Below are 17,655 nucleotides of genomic sequence, written 5' to 3'. Positions count from 1 at the left end.
GGATAAAGTTGGAAGTCTGCAATTGAAATGTTATTTTTAAATCTGAACCAGGTGGTAATTTTCAAAAACAGAGGTGTTACTGAACCAACTTAGATGTTTTCCCCCTCAGCTTCTACATTGATTGCATTGCTCCTTTCATTTCTGACACTATCAGTTTCCTAAAGGTTTGAACAGATCTAGAGCAATTATCCCTAAACTCTCACACATAGGCTGACTTGAGCATCCTGAGGCCTTTTATCCACATATTTCTTCAAATATAAAGTGATATTATTTACCTATAGATACTTTATCTCTTTTTAGGAGTTTCTTGAATAGTACTTTAGTGGTAGCACATAACTATTAGCAAGTTGTCTCATTAATGGCAAAACTGTCATGACAACCCAACTCCATGATACCTTTGTTTATAGGTACACAGAATAGAACAAGCAATATTTAACTTAAGGAAAAGTCATAGGCTTCTTGAACATTAACTGTCATCCTTAAGAGCCAGCTACTACCTAATCTGGTTTGGAGTCAAAGCATTATGTGCACACAGTAGGTCCTCAATAACAGAGTCTGAATAAACCTAAACACTTTTAATCTAGCAAATGGTCAGAGGAAAAATATATATGGTGACTGATTTCAAAGCAAAACACAGAAAGAATGAGTATGAAGCATGGCCCATAGAAGGCAGGCCTTGAAAAGGGGCCACAGACTTCCCATGTATGCTGAATGCAGGCTGTGAATGGGGAGTTATTCATTAGACAGCCCACATAAAGAGGCTTGTTAGTACGGATTTTTAATGGAGCAAGGACACACACAGAGGGTTGTTACAAAATCTGATTATGTATCTAAATTCGTATGAATGGAGCACTACTTTGAAAAGCCTTTAGAAATAAAATGTCTTGAGAATTTCTTTAATTTCAAAAGATCCAATCACACACTCACAGAGCCCTCTTCCACCTCAATTTTCCATTGCTTCAGCTGTTTTTATTAGAACTAGCAGCTACAGACATATAGTGAATGCAGATTTGAGCCAGACAGATTTTGCCTTTTACACTTGCAACCAAATAAAAATTGATTAAAAAAATTTTTTTTGCCAATCTGTCCATCTCTTAGATATATTATTACAAACCTTAAAAGGAAGAATTAAGACCATTTCATGGCTTTGTCACAGGATGAAGAATTCTACAGTTATACATACAAAAGCCAAATTTGATTTTACTTCAGGAGCTATGAAAAACTAAGCTGTCCCAGGCAGAAGACACTTTTGGAATAAAGATCGAAAGATGGCTAATAATTTCTTTATGAAAAATGAAGACAAGCTGAATTCCCAATAGTCCTTGTCAAAGTCAGTTTGCATCTTGGCTCGACGACAAAAGAGGGCATTGTTAGCAACTCCAGAAAACTCCAGCAGAAATCATTGAAAATTTCCCCTCTGGACTCTCAACTTACCCTAGGCAAAACAAAAACAACCCTAAAAACAAAAACACACACTATAAACCAGGCCAGCCATTGAGATGACAGCAAAACAAGTCTAATAGAGAAATTTAAACATGCAGGTTTTGGTACATGTATTAATTCTTCATAAGGAGAGTAAGGAAATGATAAAAATGGATGCAGGCTGTGAATGGGGATTTCATATTAAATAAAAGTAACATGTAGTAATATCAGACATCTGTCATAGCAATATCTTCACCAATACAGCTCCTAGGGCAGTGGAAACTAAAGAGAAAATAAACAAATGGGACTACATCAAAATAAAAAGCTTCTGCACAGCAAAAGAAACCATCAACAAAACAACAAGAAAGCCCACTGCATAGGAGAACATATTTGCCAATGTTATCTCTGATAAGCGTTTAATCTCCAAAATTTACAAGGAACACATAACAACTTAACAAAAGGAAGATAAACAATCCAATCAAAAAATGGGCAAAGGATCTAAATAGACACTTTCAAAAGAGGACATTCATAAAGCCAGGAGACATATGAAAACATGCTCAAAGTCACAAATCATCCGAGATATGCAAATCAAAACAACGAGATACCATCACATACCTGTCAGAATGGCTATCATCAACAAATCAACAAATGGACAAGTGCTGGCGAGGATGTGGAAAAAAAGGAACCCTGGTGCACTGCTGGTGGGAATGCAGACTGGTGCAGCCACTATGGAAAACAGTATGGAGTTTCCTCAAAAAGTTAAAAATGGAACTCCCATTCGACCCAGTAATCCCACTTCTAGGAATATATCCCAAGAAACCAGAAACACCAATCAGAAAGGACATATGTACCCCTATGTTCATAGCAGCACAATTTACAGTAGCTAAGATTTGGAAACAGCCTAAGTGCCCATCAGCAGATGAGTGGATTAAAAAACTGTGGTACATCTACACAATGGAATACTATGCCGCTATAAAAAAAAAAAGGAACTTTCACCATTTGCAACAACATGGATGGACCTGGAAAACATTATGCTAAGCAAAATAAGCCAGTCGGAGAAAGATAAATATCACATGGTCTCACTCATATGTGGGATATAATGATCAACATAAACTGATGAACAAAAATAGATCCAGAGACAAACATGGAATGGACTGTCAAACCTCAGAGGGAAGGCAGGAGAGGGGAGGGGATGGTGGTGGTGTAAGAGATCAACCGAAGAGCTTGTATGCATGCATATTAGCATAACCAATGGACACGAACACTGGGGCGGTGGGGGCTCGTCTTGGGGGGTGAGAGTCGACGGGGAAAAGGAGACATATGTAATACTTTAAACAATTTTTTTAAAAAGTAACATGTAGCAAAGTTAACTAGGGCAAATAATTGTTTCCGAGGGTGTACTATGCTGTACAGTTTGATGAACACCAGCTGGTCCTAAAGATGGAGAGAGCAATGTGTGGGTTATCCAAAACAAGCTCCTTGGACCACACTTAACTCTGTGCCTAGAGAAAAAAACAGTCAAATCTGGCTCTTAGAAGTTGCATCAGCATCAGGAAGAAGAAAAGGAGAGGGAGAAGAAAAGGAAGAAGCCACTTTCTAGACACTTTCTGTAGTTGGTATTTATCCCTTTGTTGCCAAAGTTTCTGGAAACAGTGTATCAGAACAAAATCTCTCTGCCCCCAGAATACAATTTACCTGTCAGTTCTAGAGAAATCAACCTCTGAAGAGACATATTCTGTAACAGAGTCCCAGGCCAAAGAATGAGATTAGAAATTCTGCTAATATTGTAAAAAAGAAAAAAGTCTTCAAATGATTAGAGATGGCTGTCTGAAAGATTTCTGGGATAAGAAGGAGAAAGTTCTGCAGTGTAAAGTGGTATCATGCATGCTCTTAAAAGACAGGACACTAGTAATCGTAGCAAAGAACACTGTAGGCACAAATAATGGATTCTGCAAATAATGGATTCTTCATGACATGGTTCAGAAGTCCCTGACCAAAAATATGAAAAGTTCACAATACAAACCTCAGAAACCTATTGAGACAGGTGGGTTCTGTTCTGCTATCTTTTATTTCCCAACTTGTATCAAGTCCTTATATTAGGAAATAGAAAGCAAATCCAAGAAATTTTTAAAACTACTACACTGGATAGAAATTATCAGCAAAGAGATGTAGAATAAGAATCAAAATAAGATGTCCCATACACATCTAAACATGCTCTTTATTTTTTAATCTTGCTAAATCTCAAGCCCATGTTCAAACATTTAATAAGATGAAATTTCAAAAAGGTAATTATGTTCAAAAAGAGCATTTTTTCACGTTATAATAGATGTAGCCATTTCCATCAACAATTTCCAAACTCTATGGTCTTGACATTTAAGTTTTAAAGAAGTGTTTATATCTCCAGCATACATATGCTTATTTATATATTTTATGCATTACTCCTACTGGAAAACTATATGTATGACATATACGACAAATAAAAAAATGTAAAAAGATAAAAAAATATTTTAAAAATAGGCCTAGTACTTTCTAACCCAAGTGGATCATGTTTACACCATGTGAAATGTCAACAGCCCATTTCAGAAAACACAAGTTTATCAATTCATTAATCAGATGTGAGAGGCAACACATCTTCATCTGTCACTCCCTCTCTCACATATACACGTTTCAAGGTTTTGCAATATTTTATCCAAAAAACCCTTAAATTTTAAAAATAAACGCACTACTTTTATTTTACTGCTTAGCACCTTTTTAAAGTAGTTGTGGGGTGAATAAAGACATGGGAAACCAGGGGTTTCAAAGATTGCTTTTATTACTGCCAATGGCTACACTTTACTTAGCAACTACTGTGTGACGGACATTTTACATTACATACATTATGTCTAATTCTCACAAGTAGGGTAAAGTAGATATTATGTTTCCCATTTTATAGAAAAATAAAACTAAGGCACATGATCAAACGTATTCCGCACTTAAGTGGTGAAGCCAGGGTGGGTGAGACTTTATCTTTAAATCACACAAAATTAAGATTGTCACAATTACAGAACATTATGTGAAGGGCCAAGCAGTTTAGGTCTTTCAATATATATATTTTTTCATTTATAGCTGGCTCCTTAGAGCAGAGAGAGGAATAGAGAAATAAGCCATGGACTATTAAGAATTCTTTAGATTAAAAAAAACAATAGCCCCCAGACATTTCACCTGTCCCTCTCCTCCAGCTCCCTTCACTAGAAAGAGCATTTCAGACGTCTCTCAGGGCCCAGGGTTTCCAGCTATGGTCCCAAATAGGGCCTGAAACTGGTGATGTGGTCCCCCAAAGATTATTCCTCTTCCAGATGTATGTGCAGCTAATGTCTATGAGAGCTCTGGACTGCCAGGAACCCACAAAAACTGAGAGGGTCCTTGAGGCTGGAGGAGTTATGTAAGGTAAAAAGGTTGTTGAATTAGGAGAAGTGCTAACTGCAAAATATTATTTGGCAGTTTAACTATCATGATTTGAAATGTCACTGCTAAATTCCTCACCAGCAAACGTGGGTCGAACTCAATGACTTCCTTTCTAGAGATTTTTATGTTTGGAAAGATATATGGCATACTTCTGTCTAGGTAGGTTTGGATAGTAGGAGAATGGATGAACCATGAGGCCTTTTCCAGTTTTATACTTACACACAGCATTCTCTTCTGCCTGGGAAGCCCCCACCTTTCTACCCTCCTGGCAAACTCCTGTTCACCCTCCAGGCCCCAGCATAACTTCTCTGGTGATGCTTTCCCTACACTTATGGTGGAATTAGGAACTTTCTCCTCTCTGTGCTTAAGAAAAAAAAAAAAAAAATCTTAAAATCCATGTTTATTAGCAGCACTTATTTTAAAATGCAACTATCTGTTCTTGACCTGGCTTCTGTGTTCACGCACCTTGTAGTCTCATGATTTATCACTGTGGGGGCACAAAATGTCATCACAATAAATATGTGGTGGATGAATAAAGGTTGAATCATGAATTTGAAGGAGCATCAATTTCTACATATATAGTAGCTTGCTTTGGTAGGTGGTTCTATTTCAACAAAAATATGTTTGTTTGTTTTATATACTTTATATAAAATCCCTCATGTTCTCTGAGCATTCTGTTTGGAGCCTCCTAAGATCACACATTTGGTTATCAATATACAAGGAACCCATACTATAGCTCTAGGGCAGTGGTTGGCAAACCACGGCTCTGGCCCCTTGAGTGTGGCTCTTCCACAAAATACATGTGGGCGCGCACATACAGTGCAAAGTTAACTTAAAACTTCAAGCAAAGTTTATTAAGTTAATTTTAGGGAACGTTGTGGAGTGAAAGAAGATGTAGTGTCTAGGATTGAGAAAGGTACGTTGAGATGGTTTGGACATATAGAGAGGATGAACGAAAGGAGATAGACGAAACAAGTATACAAGACGAGTGTGGATGGGAGAGTTGGAAAGGGTTGACCTCAGCGAACGTACCTCAATCAGACTGAGGACGTTTTTAGCAAAGGCCAGTTTAGGAGTACCCTAATTAAGTTAATAACAATGTACCTACCTATATAGTTTAAGTTTAAAAAATTTGGCTCTCAAAAGAAATTTCAATCGTTGTACTGTTGATATTTGGCTCTGTTGACTAATGAGTTTGCCGACCACTGGTCTAGGGTAATGCAAATGAGGTAGCTCTCAGTTTTTCTATTTCACAAATTAGAAACTATTCTCATTTGCAGCATTTCCTGGGATTTCTATAGAGTAACTTGTCCCAGTGGGGAAAGACATGCTTTCAATTGTTTATTCTCTGGTATCTCTAGTCTAGTCAAAAGGATTCTTAAAAAAAAAAAAAAGCGAGGAATGATTTCAAGAAAACATGAAAGAAAAAAACACAGTCCCCATCTATTTCACTTTGAGTGCTTGAGCCAGCAGGCATTTAAGAAATGAATTTCGGGGTAAGGGGCAGAATTTATACCCAATATAATTTTATATGCCCTTTTCCTCTTAAAAAAAAAGTCACTTTGTCACATGTAATGAATATCTTTTGAATGCTGAGTGTAATACCTTATATGACCTAACAAAACAATATTCAAACCTATAATGTCTTAATCCCTTAAACATTTTTCCTTTAACCACATCAATTTATTAGATGAGCATTACACTAAAAATGTGAGAAACGTTAATAAAAAATACAAAACTCAAACTTTATTATAAATATTAGAAAGTAAAATACAGAAATCTACCAACTAATGCAGGGTTCTAATTGGTCATTTCAAAAGATGATCTGTATTAGGGAACTTCTTGAGCAAAATACTTTCCATATAAATTTCTCATACACATTATGTCAAGAATACATATTTTTAAATGTACTTTGGACCTTACATAATTAAAGCAAACCTTCTCTGTCATTCCCACCACACCCCAGGATTAATTGCAGGACAAGAGAAAAAAAAATCACTAAAATATCCATTTACTTATTCCCTCATAACTCTCACCTCCCCTCATCTCCAACTCTAGTATTTCAGCTCTTTAACTATGCCTCCACCTTAACTCTTCTAGAAAGTGGATCAGTCCAACTTAGCCAGCCACCAAGAATAGTGGCAATAACCACTGAACATTATTGGCATGCCCTGCTCCTTCTCAGACTCAATTACTTTGAGATTTCTGCCTTCTCCTATTTTTCATTTCCTAGACTTCCCTATGAAGGTTGTGTTGTTTTTTTTCACCTTCTACACAGATAAACAATGAGAGCACATCCAATAAGTTGGTCAGCCAACTGAAAGAAAAATGAACAAGATAGTTCTTTCTCAGATTTTAGTCCCAGATGATTTAAGATCCTCACTTTCCCTCTCTCTTAAATTACTATTTATTCTACAAAACACTCATTTGGCATTTATCTAATGCCACCTTGCCCTCCTCTTCCTCAAGAAGCATGTCCTTGAAGGTGAAATCAATCTTAAGGGTGATGGTAATGGAGACCATTCTCCTCTGTTCTCTGGTTAGAAGAGAGGACCCAGAATGGTCTCCTATTCAAAGATGTTCAGACTATTTTTCAATTCACACTATAATCCATTGTAGGGGTGGGCAAACTTTTTGACTCGAGGGCCACAATGGGTTCTTAAACTGGACCGGAGGGCCGGAACAAAAGCATGGATGGAGTGTTTGTGTGAACTAATATAAATTCAAAGTAAACATCACTACATAAAAGGGTACGGTCTTTTTTTTTTTTTTACTTTTATTCATTTCAAGCGGGCCGTAGTTTGCCCAAGGCTGCTATAATCCATTGCAGGAGGTGGGGGGAGGGGGGGGGAGGGTAGGTTTTATCTCCAGTGTAATACTGATCAATTCAGTAGCAGCTACTCTAAAGGGCTAGTTTAAGAAAGATAATGAGGCCATATCTGGACTCAGAGTCTGTGCACTGACGGATTAGCCATGTCTGTCACGTGGATTGGTGAGGTGTATGGTGGTATGCATGCTCAGTATCTGCTATCTTGGCTCTAACCACTTAGCCAAAATCTGAATTTCCGTTACTTCAAGAATGTCTTCCTGCATAAGTTCCTATTCCTAATTAAAGTGTTAGGCCAAAGATAGATGCTTCAAAGTATTCCAAATACATGTCTATGTGTAACCCTTTTACATACAAGTTTGGTGAAAATACTCTCCCTTGGTGAGTCAGACCTCCAGGTCAACATCATGAACCCAGTGCCCTCTCCTCTTCCCATGGTCACACAGTAAGAATGTTCTTGAGAGCATTCAGCAGAAACTTTGAAAGTGATGCTAGCTTTTCTACAAAAGCAAAAGCATCAAAGCTCTTCGCTCCAGAAGCCAGCCAGCCAGGATCACTTAAGGATTCCAAGGACTGGAGCAACTCTTTTTCATTCCAATAGAGCAGCGGTTCTCAACCTCCCTAATGCCACGACCCTTTAATGCAGTTCCTCGTGTTGTGGTGACCCCCAGCCATGAAATTATTTTCGTTGCTACTTCATAACTGTAATTTTGCTACTGTGACGAATCGTAATGTAAAAACCTGATATGCAGGATGTATTTTCATTGTTATAAATTGAACGTAATTAAAGCATAGTGATTAATCATAAAAACAATATGTAATTATATATGTGTTTTCCGATGGTCTTAGGCGACCCCTGTGAAAGGGTCGTTCGACCCCCAAAGGGGTCATGACCCACAGGTTGAGAACCGCTGCAATAGATGCTGCATTCTTCTGATTAAAGAGTTCCTTTTCTCACCCTGTGCTCTCCCAAAAATTGGCACATCGAAGACAACCACAAAACCAGGGTTGACAACATTTAGGAGATATGGTTTTAGACTTTTTCTCTTAAAAAAAAAAAATCGTTTCACAATGATGAGAAGACAAATTCAACATCTCCCCTCCATTAGAGTAACAGTGTCCTAGGGGCTCGGCAAACAAACTAATAAATCAAACCCATTCTTGATTCGTTTCTAGTACTGTTCTCCTTGGCCAGAAAAATCCCTCATTTTTCTTATTTAAAGAAGCACATTACAAAGTGAAGTTCATCATTAAGTGCTGACAACCTCCACTTCTGGCTTTCTAATCACATTTATTATATTTCCAAGGCAATCTTCATCAATTTTTCTCTAATCAAATCGTATTGTTTAGAAGCCAACTTTACTTACTACTTGCTATCCCTCTACACTGTAACGCACATCCTTGCTCTCTCTCCACCACAACCCTTCTAGAGTATCCCTGCCATTAATGGGCTTGCCAGTCTCCTACTTTCCAATGACCAAGAACAAACGCTTAGGCCAAGGTCATTGAAGTTTCCTTAAAATAATGTCAATGGTTATAATGGAATAAAAGCCTTTCTGAAATAAAAGTATGTTAGAATGAGAAAATAACTAAAAATAGGTTGCTTTTCTCAAGATCTCAAGAAGTGTTCTTTCTTTAATGAAAAGGTCAGTTTACCTTTAAAAGTTAATGTAGAATCTTCTAAAAAATAAGCTTCCTCAAGCCCCAAATATTAAAATCATTGAAATAAACATCTCAAGGAAGGGAAAAGACGGTGCCCCACACATGGGCATCATAGGCAATGGACAGGACGTGATGGGCCCTGAAACCAAATGTTGGGTTCCAAATGAGTTTAGATTTTAATTCATTCCCTGAGTCTTTTCTTCCCTGACTGAAGGCCAGAGGAGCCCAGGAAGAAGAGGTGCACATGCAACTGGATGGAAGTCAGGGGAGCAAGTCTGAGGCGAGGACTGAAATTCTATAGCTACTTTATGCATCAGCTGGGCCTCTAGAACAGTGGTCGCCAACCTTTCGGACCTCACGGACCACCAGTCGTCCGCGGACCACCGGTTGGTGACCGCTGCTCTAGAACATATTTTTGAAAAGAAAACTTAAAGTTCTGTGGTACTGCAATGTATTTAAGGGCAAATACTAGAAGATAACATCATCAGTCTATATGACCAGAAGAAGTGTGCTCTGTTTAGTATGGAATATTCAATTGAATAAAAATGGTGGGGGGAGTTCAAAAACATAACACATTCAAAGACTAAATGATAAGGGACTTTTTTCATATAAAAGAGACCCAGCCTAACCTTTTTTCTCACTAGGACAGCATCTACCACAGGAGCACCGGGCCATGGAGTGCAGAGAAACCAAGAAGGAATGAAGGAAGGGGCTCTGCAATCACATTTTGAAAACTACTGACCTAGAGTTTCAAAACTTTCTAGGAAATCAAACTTAAAAGTTATGCATCTTTACTAATCAGACATAGCAAATGTGCCATATCTCCAACTTTAACCCATTCATTTTTGCCACAGAGTTTTACTTGTCTTTAAGGGAAAAACAAAACAAAACAAAAAGCTACATATTTTTATTTAGCTCAAGAAATTATTTAGGTGCACAGGCAGAGACAGCTCTCACAGGTACACAGAATACAATCATTGCCATGAATACATCCTTTACCTTGAAATGTGGAGGAGCACCAAAAGTAATTTTTCAAAACAAAAACAGGGCCTAAAAATAAGTGCTTAGGTGGAATTCTTGAACGGCAACCAGCCTATTGATGGTGGACCTCGTTTAAAGCATCACACAACAATGTGTGTTTACATCACCCTTTTATTTCATAGTTAGAAATAATACAGTTCCACAGGGTAAATCATCAATAAATAACGATGTCTAATCATTAAACGTAAAAATCCCAACTCTTTGGCATCTGACAGGATTCTATTTCTTGTCAAACTAATGACTGTATAGAGATGGTTAATCTTAGTGACCATTTGTCAATATGTTACAAAGGTGCAATTTACGTTAAAGTATCAACAGCTGAAAATTTCCAGCCCACCAAGAAATTTGATCAACTCAGTAAGCTATGGGCCAACTTCACCAAGGTTCTTTCATAAGGTCTGCCTCAGTGAAAGCATAATAAATGTTGATTAAGAGTTCCTAGGGGTTTCTAATACTTATTCTGCTCTAAATAGTTTGCCATTCATTCTGGCTAAAGAAAAGTCACAACTGCACCAGGAATGGCCCATTCATTAATTAAAAGGTGTTCTTATTTTATAAGCAAGAGTGCTAACACCCAAGAAACTCACAGCCCCCAAAATAAACTTTAAAATAAGCAGGTCTATGCTGCCAGAAATGCCAATTCAGTAATAAATTGCACCTTCAAGAGTCAAAAAAGAAATAGAAACTTTTAAAAAAGGTAAGTGAGATACATTTTTTTTCCCCAAAATATATTCAAGAATAGTTGAGCTGTATTTGTTACTAAAGCCAGGACAGCATTTCTTTAGCAACAAATTAAACCAGTGCAATTGACATAAATTGTTAAGTAATCCAGGTTTAACCTATTAAATCTGCAGAGCACTTTAGGCTCCTACACTAATCCTAGAAACTGGAATTTCAATGAGTGCTTGCGCGGCAAAAACCTAAAACTGGGATGACCCGATGCCATGCTGAATGGTATCACTTCATACTTTGATTAAGCATTCGATAGTAGAAATCATGAGTTCCTCTATTAAAGTTCCATTCACTTACAGAACATTCAGATGCAAACAGTATTATGCCTATAATCCACAATTAAAAGAATCCTTTCCATTTTAAAGTTCCAGATGAATTTTAAATTAGAAAATAAGCCCAACGGAAACTTTTTCAACTCATGAAAACTTCACATTGGAAACTTTCTGGAAAAGCTTCCCCCTCCCCCCACCTATTGTAAAATAAATACTTTGTATCCCAAATTTAATTTTATTAAGACATGTTAATAACACTATAAAGAAATATTTTACAGCCATAGAGATCAGTAACTTTCCATGCGGAAATAAAAAATTCATTGCTCAATAATATTATTGAGGCAAGTGAAGAAAGCTTATGCTCTTGTGTCAATCGGAAATGTTAGTTGTTATTTTTTTTCAGTGCAAAACCAGTTATAAAATATTTAAACTCAATATTTAAAAATAAAAAGTGGTCCAAAATTCAGCAATGTTCAAGTTCTAAATTTCATAAAACAAATCATGACATACATTGTATAGTAAAATACAGAGGTTAAAGAAGTACTTGAGTACTTAAGATATGAATTTCTAATGAATCATACCATGTCAGCAACAACCGAGCAGATAGCATTCCCAATTCGAGCGTTAGAATCATAAAGATCTTACCGTACCAAGCCTTTTTTCCTAGCTAAAAAGCTATACAAACTAATGGTCAACATTCTGTTTTCTTTGTAGTTGCGTGCTCTAGAATGATTTCTCCCCAAGTACCTGTGATTTTATTTCTGTATTCAAATTTGATCCGAACAATTTTTATGTTCCTGGAACACTTAGCAGATATAACCATCTATAATGTGGAGAGTCCTGTACAGAGTCCAACAGCGGGCTTTTTCTGGCCGAGTGTAGGGTGTCATAAACTGGTTTACACATTCCGCAGGTCATTCATGTGTTATTCCTAGCAAACACACGGTCCCCTCTGAGGGTTAGGTGCTGAAGCTGGTACTGTAGCACTTCTGTGTCAGCTGGCTCCTTGATGCTCATTTTATCTAGATTGAGGTAGTCCAGAGATTTGGAGTGAGCCCTCTTACCTTTAAGAAGACAAAGAGGCAGGGGCCCATGGAGAGCCTTATAAGGTTCGTAAGGTAAAGATTTAGTGCACTTGTCTCCTGAGCTGGGCATCCGCCTTCGCCTCCTGCCATTGACAGCTGGAATCTCATACGGTTGGTAGTACCTACTTCTGGTTTTATATAAACGAGAGGAGCGTGCAAGTCCTGCATCCAGCTGTTTGGAGCGCAAGGAAGGCACGGCTTCTCCCTTACTCTCTTCACCTCCTGTGCACTTCTGGGCCAACTTCAGGAGTTCCTCGCCGGTAGTGAAGCCAACCAAATAGTTCGAGTCCATGTGGAGGATCTGGTAGCCTGAGACCGTCCGGCGCATCGGCGAGCACGGTGTGCTGGAGCAGCGGGGCTTCTCGGCCTCTGCCTTCCCCGGGGAGCTCACCTCAGCCACGGGCAAGGGCAGGGTGCTCAGGGTACTTCTGGCCTCTCCATTAACATCTACTTCCATTTTAGGCACCAGTCTGCACACTCCTAAAAGCAGACAGACAGATTAGAAGAGTGTAACGCGCAGAACCATGGGCCAAGCTGGGTCATTTTAGAAGGCTGAAGGAGCAGGAAGTAACTCTGGCCTGGAAAACAGCCAATGTACATTGGACAGATTTTTATCTGTCTACTACACGCTCCAGAGCAGGCATGAAATGACTACTACTTCTCTGCCTCTAAGAACTCAAGGCAGGTTAAATTAAAGTTGGAAGAAAGGAGAAGCCTACAGATAACAATACTTCTCTAAAACCAGTGCTCCATTCAATCACGCCAAGTTTACTACTTGAAGCGATATTAAGCAAATCAAATACAGATCTCAACATTAAGCAAATAAGAATAATCATACACAGTTTCACAAGAATCTACAAACTCTTTCCAATATGAAAATTAAAATCTTTTCATTTTCCATCATATGATTAAAAATACGTGCTCAGCTCTTCAACCTGCAATTCTTTTCAAATGTGCTTACGGGGCATATAATGAAATCGATAAGAGCTAATTCATTTCTGCAAAGATTCAATGTACAGTGGGGCCTTGACTTACGAGTTTGATTCGTTCCGAGAGCTCGTTAACTCAAATTACTCTGTCAACTCAATGCAAAAAATCGGCTGAGAGACAGCTGGCATCTCAAAAAACTCGTTAGTCAGGACACTCGTAAGTCAAGGTCCCACTGTAGGCCTAAAAAGCTTGTCTTATGGTAAGGCGAAGTCTTAGTGGAAGGTTCCCCCAAACCTTGTAAATATTCCTCCTTCCATGTTCCCAATGAATTACGCAAAATTAACCATTTTGTACTTTAAAAGTTAACCCTAAATACAATAAATCATTTTTAACATGAAACATATATAAAATATCAGATGTTATTTTATTTGAACATTTCATCATAAAACATACCATCTAAGATACTACACTTTTTTTTTTTTTTAAATATATTTTATTGATTTTTTACAGAGAGGAAGGGAGAGAGAGATAGAGTGTCAGAAACATTGATGAGAGAGAAACACCGACCAGCCGCCTCCTGCACATCCCCCACCGGGGATGTGCCCGCAACCCAGGTACATGCCCTTGACCGGAATCGAACCTGGGACCTTTCAGTCCACAGGCCGACGCTCTATCCACTGAGCCAAACCGGTTTCGGCAGATACTACACTTTTGAACTGTTTAATAAATGGCAGAAGAATTCATAATGAATTAAGAATACTAATATTCATCACAATAATCTCATTACATTGTTTGGAAATCTCATTGACAAGAAGTACCACAAATAATGGCCAGATTCTAGAAAATCACAGATAAATCAAATTTTGGAAAATAAAATACTAAGGGAACCTGAATGACAATGACATTTCTGAGAAAGTTTATTTCTACTTGATCCTCAATTAGATATAGATAACACAGTTTTAAGTATATCAGATTGCTTACTATAATCTTGTCATGTAGTAATTGATTTTAAGATTAAATATTTATTGAAAAAGGTTATATTAAATAATTCTTATGAATCCTTTTGTAAAACAAAACCTTTCCTAATTGATGCATTTCCTAAAATTTGGGTATCTGTTTAAAAGCCAAGCAATTAGAGCCCGGCCTATGTGGCTCTGAGGCTGAGCATGGACCTATGAACCAGGAGGTCACGGTTCAATGCCCACTCAGGGCACATGCCCATGTTGCAGGCTCGATCCACAGTTGGGGGTGTGAAGGAGGCAGCCCATCGATGATTCTCTCTCATCATTGATGTTTCTATCCCACTCTCCCTCTCCCTGAAATCAATTAAAACATATATATATATAGTTTTTAAATCCTTACCTGAGGATATTTTTCCATTGATTTTTAGAAAGAGTTGGAGAGAGAAGAAAAGACAGAGAGAAACATCAATGTGAGAGAAACACATCGATTGGTTGCCTCCTGCACGAGCCCCTATCAGGGCCCGGGCCAGGGAGGAGCCTGCAACCCAGGTACATGCCCTTGACCGGAATCAAACCCAGGGGGGACCCTTCAGTCCACAGGCCGATGTTCTATCCACTAAGCCAAACCAGCTAAGGCCAATTAAAAAAATTTTTTTTAATCCAAGCAATTAGAAAACTAAGGAAAGTCACAACCTTATTCCTTCATTTGCATGCTGCACTTCCTTCCTTAGAAAATAAATAAACCAAGACTATGAAGTTACCAGATGCCATCCTGCCCTTACTACAGTCCACATCTATATGTCAGCTGAAAATTAAGTTTAATTCCTGAGATAAAACAAATGCTAAAGGGATCAATATAGTTTTACTTACATTTTACTCTAAATCTTAGACTACTTCCAATTTTAATTTAACCAAAACACCTTAGCCTCTCAACCCTTCTAGATTTAAAGTAATTGGCTTTTTCTATTTTATTAATGTAAAAACAAATTTGTATTTGATTGTGTAATTTATTTCTCTATGGAGAGGATGGAAGTAGGTGACTACTGGCTACTTTGATCTGCACACTAAAACCTAAAGATTTCTCATCTCATAAACTTCAGAGGGCCGTCTGAAGCTTCATCCAACTTTGTGCTGAAGAAACAATTGTTTACTCTAAGCCAAATGACAAACTAACCCTCCCTTTCTCGAGAATTCTGTTATCCAGATAAGAGCACAAGGGAAGAGCTTATTGGAAGGCCTCCAACCTGCGTAACCCGACAGGCAGAAGTGATTCTGATACTTGATTCTGAAAAGACAAGCAGAGGAGAGTCAGTGAGGCCCAAACAACCAGGGCCGTGGAGGCAAGGCAGCACACACACAGACTGAGCGCCCTCCCAAGGAGTTACCCGGGTGGTGACACTGAAGCGTCAGTCGCATTAAGTGGCACTGGCCCAGGTCTCTTCCAAGTCTGGCCAGTCTATGACAGTCCACGGATTCCCACCAGCCACCTTACAGAATTTGCACTTGGTATATTATGAACTTCCTAAAATCCGTGTTTCACATCCCACCCATTCTGAATTGGGTAATAATTCAAACAGAGGCTAGGCTGAAAGTCACTTTTTTTTTCCCTATGAGGGAGAAAAATTGCTAAGCAAGTTAATGGTGTACAAAGTCACAGGAAAGAAGAGTGGACAATAGGATCATCAAAAATGTGTTCCTGCAGGAAGTCAATCCTGCGCATCAGGGCAGACCATCGGGAATTCCTAGAATATCTCAGGGTTAAGGGTAAATGACGGTAGTATACAAAGGTTTGAGAGTAAAAGGCAAAAGTTACATAGCAGCTAGGAAATAAGTACCTAGAAAAGTAGAAAAGTGGAGTGAGGCAATGTGTGGCATGAACTAGATATCACTGTTAGATGAGAACTATCCCTGGTTAAGTCTCCAGCAGCCAAAAACACCAGAAAAAACATTACCTGGTGTGGGTAAAATAACCAAAAGGACCTTCAGGCATCCACCTGACAATCAATGATTTAACCTACATTCTTAATTAGATGTGGTTTAAGAACTCTGGAAATTTCAACCAAGCGGTCTGGTATAAGAAACCAACATACTAGAATGACATGAACAACATACTCCAGGTAGAAAACAAGATTTAACAAAAAAGTTAAAGAAATAAGCACTGCCAATACCCTCTTCACTAATAAGTAACTAAGGTCAATACCCAATGTAAAATTTCTGAACCAGAGTCTTGCTGCACTGGAACACAAAAATGCTCGTTCTAAATCTTTACATATATAGCTGTAATATATAGTGAACATCTCGTGAATAATTCTAAGGGTTGAAAATTTGTTTGCATTTTTTAGCTATAAAGCATCAATACTTCTCTCCAAACGATAGCATAGTCTCAAAACTAACAGATCTTTTAGGTGGTTCCATTGGTCTCTATAGGATAGTCATATGTACAAGAACATCTCCAGCTCCAGATATTGAAGTAGGAATGAGAAGGGTACAACCAGAACTTCTACAAATTGCTTAGATTTTTTTTTTTTTTTAAGATCCTTTCCACTTACATATTGCCTTTCTAAAGAACATCCATTATGTGGAGCCTTGGGTTTCAGACAAGGGAACAATGACTGGCGAATATTTCATTTTGAGCTGGGTGGAATGCTAACTTCTTCAATGTAACTGAAAATAAAAACTTTCTATGTGGTTAAATTCCTGATAATTTCCTGACTGGATTTAAATATTGGGGCAAGAACCTGACAGTAGTTACAGAATCTACTTTCTCAGGTTATCTTTCAAATGGGCCTAAGTGGCATATGTACTGTCCTACCTGAAATAGAGGAAGTCTAGGTATTTTCTAATTCTGGAAATCTACATAAAAAGGGTGATGCTAAAGGTAGTAAAAACCTAATGGTCTCAAAGTCAGCATATCTTGATATATGGATGTCCAATATTTTAGACTGCAAAATTTCTTATTAAAAGTCATCCATCGGGAATGAATGACTACAACTGGAGCTGGCCTGTGTTTTAGCAACAAATTCTTCACATTTTACCATGAAAAATCTGCTTGTAAGTTTTTAACAAACTTATTCACGACTAAGCATTTTGTTTCATATTCTAAAATAACCTTGTATCAAAAAAAGCACGCTTGCAAGATAAATGATTACAAAGCACTCTGGTATAAAATGCAGATATGTGCAACAGGCACCCCCCCACTGCAGCAATAAGAATAAATGTGAACTGAGAAATCGGGTCCAGTGCTAATAACTCAGGTCCAATGCTAACTTCTGCAATGC

The 17,655-nt window shown here is 38.1% G+C and overlaps 1 protein-coding gene across 44 annotated transcripts in view; it reads right to left on the bottom strand.

The window, feature by feature from the left end:
- MACIR (macrophage immunometabolism regulator) overlaps window positions 1-17,655 on the bottom strand; it is a 149,885-nt gene that overhangs the window by 122,558 nt on the left and 9,672 nt on the right. For 37 of the 44 annotated variants that reach the window (XR_004967829.1, XR_004967825.1, XR_004967828.1 and 34 more), the window contains one exon: window positions 12,465-12,965. The exons of 1 other annotated variant lie outside the window; for it this stretch is intronic. Coding sequence is in view for 35 of the 43 variants with exons in the window: in XM_036311021.1 (XP_036166914.1) it covers window positions 12,465-12,942 (478 nt within the window). In the remaining 8 variants the exon portion in view is untranslated. Of the gene's footprint in view, window positions 1-4,216; window positions 5,230-10,246; window positions 12,966-15,463; window positions 15,663-17,655 lie in introns of those variants that run through there. 6 more of the 44 variants (XM_036311008.1, XM_036311010.1, XM_036311009.1 and 3 more) reach the window with 4 other exon arrangements.

Source organism: Myotis myotis, unplaced genomic scaffold, assembly GCF_014108235.1.
Source record: "Myotis myotis isolate mMyoMyo1 unplaced genomic scaffold, mMyoMyo1.p scaffold_m19_p_5, whole genome shotgun sequence".
NCBI lineage: Eukaryota > Metazoa > Chordata > Mammalia > Chiroptera > Vespertilionidae > Myotis > Myotis myotis.
Note: the sequence above shows the minus strand (reverse complement) of the source record. Positions and strands in the feature narration are given on the sequence as shown.